The sequence below is a fragment of the Musca vetustissima genome, unplaced genomic scaffold (genome assembly GCF_032173495.1).
Source record: "Musca vetustissima isolate MV318-11 ecotype Yass unplaced genomic scaffold, APGP_CSIRO_Mvet_v1 utg57338, whole genome shotgun sequence".
Lineage (NCBI taxonomy): Eukaryota > Metazoa > Arthropoda > Insecta > Diptera > Muscidae > Musca > Musca vetustissima.
Genome location: NW_026877614.1, coordinates 101,835 through 111,975, shown reverse-complemented (window position 1 = coordinate 111,975; position 10,141 = coordinate 101,835). Strand labels below are relative to the sequence as shown.

The 10,141-nt window shown below is 31.2% G+C and overlaps 1 protein-coding gene across 1 annotated transcript in view; it reads left to right on the top strand.

The window, feature by feature from the left end:
- The first annotated feature begins 507 nt into the window (after window positions 1–507).
- Window positions 508–10,141, top strand: part of LOC133322270 (serine-rich adhesin for platelets-like) — a 31,683-nt gene continuing 22,049 nt past the window's right edge. The window contains exons 1-5 of the mRNA XM_061531281.1: window positions 508–580; window positions 8,254–8,356; window positions 8,474–8,538; window positions 8,616–8,852; window positions 8,895–10,049. Of these exons, the coding sequence (XP_061387265.1) occupies window positions 508–580; window positions 8,254–8,356; window positions 8,474–8,538; window positions 8,616–8,852; window positions 8,895–10,049 (1,633 nt within the window). The remainder of the gene's footprint in view (window positions 581–8,253; window positions 8,357–8,473; window positions 8,539–8,615; window positions 8,853–8,894; window positions 10,050–10,141) is intronic.

The window sequence follows — 10,141 nt, the reverse complement described above, 5'->3', positions numbered from 1 at the left end:
CAACAAAATTTCTTTCACTGGGTGCTAAAAAAATAAAAAAGTGAAAGAAAATAAATAACAATAAAAAATATTAATTATTATATGGATTAATCGTAAAAACAAAAAAATAAAATAAATACCTCTGTGGGAATTCAATAGTTCTTGCCAGACCAACGACAACAGTAATTGCCAGAAAATAAAACAAAAATTCCAGATAAGGTCTCTTCGTACTCTCTCTCTCTCTCACAAAGTCGCTCTCTCTTCATTGTTAGACCTTTACCTTCATTGCAACTAACTACGAAGAACAAAAAAAAAAACTTAGTAGCACCCCATTTAATTTTCGCATTTAACCAACCAGTCGGGATAGATAACGCTGCAAAAAAAAAAAGTTTCCCATTGTATCGAGGTTATGCGGATCTGTCTAAAATTTAAACGGATTACGGATATCAATATTTTGCGGATTATTTAAATTCCCGAATTTTAACTAGATTTTAAGTAAAGAATTGAACACATCAACCAATCCTAACCATGGAGCATTTGGATTTAGCCGGTATTATGACAACACCACCCCAATGGAATACACCAGTATTTGATCAACAAGGTAAGGAAATTAAAATAAAAAAAAATAAATATTGGGGTAAAAAAATATTTTTTTTGAAGACCTTAACAAAGGCGTGTATTTTTTTAAAAATATTTTTTTCAAAGGCGTGGATTTTTTAAAACTATTTTTTTCAAAGGCGTGGATTTAAAACAAAAAATTCAAAAGCGTGATTTTTTTAAAAATATTTTTTCAAAGGCGTGGATTTTTTTTAAAAATATTTTTTCAAAGGCGTGGATTTTTTTAAAAATATTTTTTCAAAGGCGTGGATTTTTTTAAAATATTTTTTCAAAGGCGTGGATTTTTTTAAAAATATTTTTTCAAAGGCGTGGATTTTTTTTAAAAATATTTTTTCAAAGGCGTGGATTTTTTTAAAAATATTTTTTCAAAGGCGTGGATTTTTTTAAAATATTTTTTCAAAGGCGTGGATTTTTTTAAAAATATTTTTTCAAAGGCGTGGATTTTTTTAAAAATATTTTTTCAAAGGCGTGGATTTTTTTAAAAATATTTTTTCAAAGGCGTGGATTTTTTAAATATTTTTTTTTTGAAGGCGTGGATTTTTTTAAATATTTTTTTGAAGGCGTGGATTTTTTAAAAATATTTTTTCAAAGGCGTGGATTTTTTTTAAAAATATTTTTTCAAAGGCGTGGATTTTTTTTTAAAATATTTTTTCAAAGGCGTGGATTTTTTTTAAAAATATTTTTTTCAAAGGCGTGGATTTTTTAAAACTATTTTTTTCAAAGGCGTGGATTTTTTAAAACTATTTTTTTCAAAGGCGTGGATTTAAAACAAAAAATTCAAAAGCGTGATTTTTTTAAAAATATTTTTTCAAGGGCAATACAGACAGGCGTGGATTATTTTTAAATATTTGTTCAAGGGCCATTGCAGACAGGCGTGGATTTTTTTAAAATATTTTTTCAAGGACCAGTAACAAAGGCGTGGATTTTTAAAAATATTTTTCAAAGGCGTGGATTTTTTAAGAATATTTTTTCAAAGGCGTGGATTTTTTAAATATTTTTTTTTTGAAGGCGTGGATTTTGTTTAAAAATATTTTTTCAAAGGCGTGGATTTTTTTAAAAATATTTTTTCAAAGGCGTGGATTTTTTTAAAAATATTTTTTCAAAGGCGTGGATTTTTTAAATATTTTTTTTTTGAAGGCGTGGATTTTGTTTAAAAATATTTTTTCAAAGGCGTGGATTTTTTTAAAAATATTTTTTTCAAAGGCGTGGATTTTTTAAAAATATTTTTTTCAAAGGCGTGGATTTTTTAAAAATATTTTTTTCAAAGGCGTGGATTTTTTAAAAAAATTTTTTTCAAAGGCGTGGATTTTTTAAAAAGATTTTTTTCAAAGGCATGAATTTTTTAAAAATATTTTTTTCAAAGGCGTGGATTTTTTAAAAATATTTTTCCAAGGCGTGGATTTTTTAAAAATATTTTTTTCAAAGGCGTGGATTTTTTAAAAATATTTTTTTCAAAGGCGTGGATTTTTTAAAAATATTTTTTTCAAAGGCGTGGATTTTTTAAAAATATTTTTTTCAAAGGCGTGGATTTTTTAAAAATATTTTTTCAAAGGCGTGGATTTTTTAAAAATATTTTTTCAAAGGCGTGGATTTTTTAAAAATATTTTTTCAAAGGCGTGGATTTTTTAAAAATATTTTTTTCAAAGGCGTGGATTTTTTTAAAAATATTTTTTTCAAAGGCGTGGATTTTTTATAAATATTTTTTCAAAGGCGTGGATTTTTTATAAATATTTTTTCAAAGGCGTGGATTTTTTATAAATATTTTTTCAAAGGCGTGGATTTTTTTAAAAATATTTTTTCAAAGGCGTGGATTTTTTATACATATTTTTTCAAAGGCGTGGATTTTTTATAAATATTTTTTCAAAGGCGTGGATTTTTTATAAATATTTTTTCAAAGGCGTGGATTTTTTAATATTTTTTCGAAGTGGGGGATTTTTTTTAAATATTTTTTTCAAAGGCGTGGATTTTTTAATATTTTTTCAAATGCGTGGATTTTTTGAAAATAGTTTTTTCAAAGGATTTTTTAAAAATATTTTTTCAAATGCGTGGATTTTTAAAAATATTTTTTCAAAGGCGTGGATTTTTTTTAAATATTTTTTCAAAGGCGTGGATTTTTTTTTTTTAATATTTTTTCAAAGGCGTGGATTTTTTAAAAAATATTTTTTCAAAGGCGTGGATTTTTTTTTAATATTTTTTCAAAGGCGTGGATTTTTTAAAAAATATTTTTTCAAAGGCGTGGATTTTTTTTTAATATTTTTTCAAAGGCGTGGATTTTTTTTAAATATTTTTTCAAAGGCGTGGATTTCTTAAAAAATATTTTTTCGAAGGCGAGAATTTTTTCAAAATAATTTTTAAAAAATCCACGCCTTATGATGGTAGTCTCAAAAAATAATTTTTAAAAAATCCACGCCTTATGATGGTAGTCTCCAAAAATAATTTTTAAAAAAATCCACGCCTTATGCTGGTCTCCAAAAATAATTTTTTAAAAATCCACGCCTTATGCTGGTCTCCAAAAATATTTTTTAAAAAAATCTCCAAAAATAATTTTTAAAAAAATCCACGCCTTATGCTGGTCTCCAAAAATAATTTTTAAAAAAATCCACGCCTTATGCTGGTCTCCAAAAATAATTTTTAAAAAAATCCACGCCTTATGCTGGTCTCCAAAAATAATTTTTAAAAAAATCTCCAAAAATAATTTTTAAAAAATCCACGCCTTTTGAAAGTCTCCAAAAATATTTTTTAAAAAATCTCCAAAAATAATTTTTAAAAAATCCACGTATGAAAGTCTCCAAAAATATTTTTTAAAAAAATCTCCAAAAATAATTTTTAAAAAATCCACGCTGGTTTATGACCCTTTGAAAAATATTATATTAATTTTTCAAATTTATTACCCTCCTCCCCTCCCAATATCAGTTTCCAAATATTTTCAATTATTGCTCATAAACATGCCAAGTTTATATTTTTGTATTTCAAAAATTTATCTTCCCAAATAGGTTCCTTAATCTGACCGTAATTTATTTTTTTTAAACTCATTCGGAATCAGTTTCAATTTTTGTTGTTGCTGTATTTTTTGTGGACCTGAAATGTCACGGCTTCTTTCGTAATTGTTGGCTACTCCATCACTGGCACACAGTCACACACACACACACGCACATTCGTACCCATGCCCACATATACGACCTCTTGTCACAATTTATAAATTTATCTTCTTCGAAGATTCATGTGTCCCGAAATTGTTTTCCTGGTTCTGAGAGGAGCAGTTGCCTTTCAGAAAATTTACTCCGCCCCCTTTGGGGGGAGGGGGACATTTTTTTCTAGAAAAACAAATTCTGCTGGTGAGGAGTAGGTTGCTGATGGGTGGAGGATGGTTGGCCCTTGCGCCAGCTATTTTTCTCTCTCATTCTGCCTGACATTCTTGACTTGAGGCACACACGCTTCGCAAGTTTTTTTTCCTTTGTTTATTTTTTTATTAATAAATTAATTGCAATGACAGCAGAAAAAAATAGAAAAACAGAAAGAGGCAACTAAACAAATGCATCATCATTTGTACCCGGCATCATCATCCACTTCGGCCGATGCAGCCTCCGCTGCATCAGCGGGGCCTGTCGTCATCAAAAATAAAATTGAAAACAAAATTCTAAGGAAAGGGAGGGAGGTAGAGGGTCTCAGATGACGATCATGATCGCCATCATCATCATTATCGCTTATGATCAAAAGGCCGCATTGGCGGCATAGAGGTCCATCAGAAGACAAAAACAACAACAACTGCAATGGCATGGCCATTGCCGAGGGCTGAAGGGAAAAATAATGAAATCCATTTAAGGCAGAAATTAAGGCAAAGGGGGGAAGGATAGCCAACGCAAGGCGTGGATAAGGCGTAAATTTTTTAAAAATTTTTGGAGACTTAAAATTTCTAAAAATAAATTTTGGAGACTTAATATTTCTAAACAAAATTTTTTGGAGACATGAAACTTCTAAAAAAAAATTTTGAGACTTGAAATTTCTAAAAAAAATTTTTCGGAGACTTGAAATTTCTAAAAAAAAATTTTTCGGAGACTTGAAATTTCTAAAAAAAATTTTTTTGGAGACTTGAAATTTCTAAAAAAAAATGAAGACTTGACATTTCTAAAAAAATTTTTTTTGGAGACTTAATATTTCTAAAAAAAATTTTTTTGGAGACTTAAAATTTCTGAAAAAAAAATTTGAAGACTTAAAATTTCTAAAAAAAAATTTGAAGACTTGACATTTCTAAAAAAAAAAATTTGGAGACTTGATATTTCAAAAAAAAAATTTTGGAGACTTAAAACTTCTAAAAAAAATTAGAGACTTGAAATTTCTAAAAAAAAATTATTTGGAGACTTGAAATTTCTAAAAAGAAATTTGGTGACTTGAAATTTAAAAATATATATATATATATATATTGGGGACTTGAAATTTCCAAAAAACAAAAAAAAAAAAATTTGGAGGCGTGGATTTTTTAAAAATTATTTTTGGAGACTATCATCATTTGGCGTGGATTTTTAAAAACTTATTTTTGGAGACTACCATCGTTTGGCGTGGATTTTTAAAAAATTTTTGGAAACTTGAAATTTATAAAAAAAATTTGGAGACTTGAAATTTCTAAAAAAAAAATTTTTGGGGACTCGAAACTTCTAAAAAAATTGGAGACATGTAATGTCTAAAAGAAAAATTGTTGGAGACTTGAAATTTCTAAAAAATATTGGGGAATTGAAATTTCTAAAAAAAATGTTGGAGACTTGAAATTTCTAAAAAAATTCTTTGGAGACTTGAAATTTCTAAAAAAAATTCTTTGGAGACTTGAAACTTCTAAAAAAATGTTTGGAGGGAAAATGGAAAAATTTTTGGAGGTGTGGATTTTTTAAAAAATTATTTTTGGAACTTCCATAAGGCGTGGATTTTTTTAAAAATTATTATTGGAGACTTCCAGAAGGCGTGGATTTTTTAAAAATTATTTTTGGAGACTACCATCATATGGCGTGGATTTTTTTAAAAATTATTTTTGGAGACTACCATCATAAGGCGTGGATTTTTTAAAAATTATTTTTGGAGACTACCATCATAAGGCGTGGATTTTTTAAAAATTATTTTTGGAGACTACCATCATAAGGCGTGGATTTTTTAAAAATTATTTTTGGAGACTACCATCATAAATTTTAAAATTTTTTTTTGAGACTATCATCATTAGGCGTGGATTTTTTTAAAATTTTTTTTTGAGACTATCATCATTAGGCGTGGATTTTTTTAAAATTTTTTTTTGAGACTATCATCATTAGGCGTGGATTTTTTTAAAAAAATATTTTTGGAGACTTTTTTTATATGGCGTGGATTTTTTTAAAAAAATATTTTTGGAGACTTTTTTTATATGGCGTGAATTTTTTTAAATGGCGTGGCGCTTTTTTTATATGGCGTGAATTTTTTTAAATGGCGTGGCGCTTTTTTTAGATGGCGTGGATTTTTTTAAAAAAATATTTGTGGAGACTTCCATAAGGCGTGGATTTTTTAAAAATTATTTTTGGAGACTACCATCATAAGGCGTGGATTTTTTAAAAATTATTTTTGGAGACTTCCATAAGGCGTGGATTTTTTAAAAATTATTTTTGGAGACTATTTTCAAGGCTTCCTTTCTCCTAACCATATCTCCCAATGAACGACATACATGAATGATTTGCTGCATGCATCATCATGATCACAATATTTTTAACCTCATAATCACCCATCATAATTATGAATCATATTTTAGATACTGTGAAAAATTGAAAAACACCCATGCAACATTTTCATTTCGGTATCAAAGATCAACTGTTGCGGTTCTCTCTGTGGCATTCATAGATAAGAAGCCATCAACATGTTGAAAGTACAAAAAAAGAGGAAGAAGAAGAGTAATATGGATGATGAAGATGGTGGCCTTAAGGCACTGCCATCCATCCATCCACAACTGGCAGCCCCCAACAATTCAACCAAGAGTTATTGCTTAGTTTCGAAGCGAATATTCTTAAGGACGGTTCGAAGTTGTTTACGACACGAATACCGGAATATTTTACGAAAAAAATTTGGTGGAGGAAGGAAGGGGGAAACAGCCAAGAAATGCGTAAAAAACGCTCGATAATAAAAGGCAAGAATGGAATTAGTCGGTAGAGCTGAAAACCTCCAAAAAATCCGGACCTGCAAAACCAATTTTTTTTAAATCCACGCCTTTGTTAAGGCCATGAAAAAATATTTTTAAAAAATCCAAAAATGTCTCCAAAAAAATTTTTTAAAAAAATCCAAGTCTCCAAAAAAATATTTTTTTTAAACCAAGTCTCCAAAAAATATATTTTTTTAAATCAAAGTCTCCAAAAAATTAAATAAAGTCGTATTAAAAAATACACGACTGTTTGAAAGTCTCCAATTTTTATTTTTAGAAATTTCAAGCCTCCAAAAACATTTTTTTACAAATTTCAAGTCTCCAATAAAATTTGTTTTTTAGAAATTTCAAGTCTCCAAGATTTTTTTAGAAATGTCAAGTCTCCAAAATTTTTTTTGGAAATTTTAAGTCTCCAATTTTTTTTAGAAAGTTCAAGTCTCCAAATTTTTTTTTTTAGAAATTTCAAGTCTCCAATTTTTTTTAGAAATTTGAAGTCTCCAAAAATTTTTTTGTTAGAAATTTTAAGTCTCCAATTTTTTTTTTAGAACTTTCAAGTCTCCAACAATTTTTTTTAGAAATTTCAATTCTCCAATTTTTTTTAGAAATTTCATATCTCCTATTTTTTTTAGAAATTTCAAGTCTCCAAAAATGAATTTTAAAAAATTCACGCCTTGTGGAGACCTCCAAAAATGAATTTTAAAAAATCCACGCCTTGTGGAGACCTCCAAAAATGAATTTTAAAAAATCCACGCCTTGTGGAGACCTCCAAAAATGAATTTTAAAAAATCCACGCCTTGTGGAGACCTCCAAAAATGAATTTTAAAAAATCCACGCCTTGTGGAGACCTCCAAAAATGAATTTTAAAAAAATGCACGCCTTGTGGAGACCTCCAAAAATGAATTTTAAAAAATCCACGCCTTGTGGAGACTTCCAAAAATTAATTTTAAAAAATCCTGCCTTGTGGACACCTCCAAAAATTAATTTTAAAAAATCCACGCCTGTTTGCAAAAAATCCAAGTCTCCAAAAAATACTTTTTAAAAATGCACGCCTATTTATATGTCTTTAAAAAATATTTGAAAAAAATGCAAGTCTCCAAAAAATATATTTTCAAAAAATTTGGACCCTTTTAAAATTTTTTTAAAAAATCTACGTCTCCAAAAAATATTTCTAAAAAATCCTCAAAAATATTTTTTTAAAAAAATCCAAGTCTCCAAAAAATATATTTTAAAAAAATTCAAGTCTCCAAAAATGTATTTAACAATCCACACCTATTTTGAAGTCTCCAAAAAATATTTAAAAAAAATTCAAGTCTCCAAAAAATATTTAAAAAAAAATCCAAAGTCTCCAAAATATATTTTTAAAACCATCCAAGTCTCCAAAAATATTTTTAAAAAATTTAAGTCTCCAATTTTTTTCAAAAAATGCAAAGTCTCCAAAAAATATATTTTTTTAAATCTCCCTTGAAAAATATTTTTTATTAATTTTCTTTTTTTTCCTCCACTTTTTCCAGATGCCATATATCTATCCTCCTCCCGCCAAATGTTGGAACCCATTATGGAAGAAACTTCTGAGGATGAGGAATATGCCTATAACTCCTGGAACCAATATGACTCGCATCTAATTGATGGTGGAGGTGGTGGTGGTGGAGAAGTTGATGATTTTGCTGCCGACCAGGAGGAGGAATGCGATGAAAGCCTTTGCAGTGCGTCGAATTGTGTACGCAATCACAGTAGCAGTTTTTATAGCTCAGCCGAATCGGATACAGGTTCTGTAATTAGAGTCGAAATAACCAAAGGTAGGGTAGCTTTGAAATTATTTTCAAAAATTCAAAATGATTTTTAATCGCAAAATTTTCCGATTCCGATTTTCCAGATAACGATTCTAATAGTGAACGTGATATTTTGTGTCCGGCCAAGCGGGCAAGGCGCTGTGATGATCCCACTTCAGAGGATGAGGTGATTTTGCGAAGACCGGCAACATCAAATCTCTATGCGGAACATAAAAATAGCAGTTTGGAAAGATTTTTGAATTATGAGAATTTTTCACGCGATTCCTGGGGCAGTGGCGCCCAACAGATTTCGGCGCAGCGCAATAGTTTGGGTAATCGCCGTACTTCGACAGCCTCTGGTGGGGGTGGTGGTGGAAATGGAGGTTTTGATGATTTCTATTCCGATTCCGACTCCTTGTCCTATAACTCCTTAAGTCGCTCCTCATCGCTGATCCAATTCGAGTCCTTGGAGCGCCAGTTGCTGCTGCAGGAACAGCATGCAAGCATGAATAGTTTGGGTAATTCTTCGCCCTCCCTGCTCAGTTTTGATATGTCCAAGGAGGCGAATGAGGATTGCAATAATCGAAATTCCGCAAATAGTTCGGGAAATAATAGCAGGAGAGGTTCACAGTCTTCGTTGCTGAAAAAATATGAATCGCTGGATGGCCGTCTACATCAGACCTATTACGATTTGGATAAGCTGAATTTTGATGATATGGTGGAGGTTGGTGGTGGGGGTTCGAATGCCACTTCGGAAAATTTCCCCCGAGTGGGTGGCTTGAAATTGGCGGAACTGAGATCAGATTCAGAGTCGAGTTCCTCGTCATCCTCCTCAAGCTCATCCTCGTCCTCCTATGAAGGTTCCGATGCCTGTTCCCCAAGGGTAGTATCGGTTCTCTCCCCCAAATTCCAGCGTTCGCAAAGTAAAAAAGGTAAATCTTCGGCGGAGAACCTTAGTGAGGACTCGGGCTATTGTGAGCCTTTTGGTGGAGGTCTGCTAAGGCGTAGCAAATCCCAGAACCTGTGTAAAAATTATGAAAAATTCTCCGAAGAGGATGAGGAGTTAATGGAACATAAATCCCTGCAGCATTCCGATTTCGATTTCAATTTGCCAATAAAAAATCCAGAAGCCCATGAAGCAGCAGCATCCTCACACGAAGTGCAGCCAGCATCTTCTGGCTTCTGTAAAGATCAGGCGGCCAAACATTCCATTAACGTATTTAAAAATAATCCGACAACAACAACACCCCCCACCTCCCCCACTCTTGTGGATTACATGCGCCACAAGCAACGCAGCCAAACACACTCACCATCGCCAGTCTCCTCGGAGGTGTCTACGGCCTCAAGTAAAAATTCTCATACATCCTCAGCGGCATCGTCATGCTCACGCTCATCAGCCGCATCATCAACATCATCATCCACATCGTCATCATCATCTTCGGCCACGACATGCGCATCTCGGGCCTCTTTCACATGGCTAATGCCGTCAGCCTCCGACGCCACCAACAGAATCTCCACGCCACCACTGGCTTTTCACTGTACGGAAAATCGGCTGCCAATTAGTTTAAACGATCTCTGTGAAAGGAAAACATCTAACGGGAAAATAGACATCGACGACGAGAACCGAGAA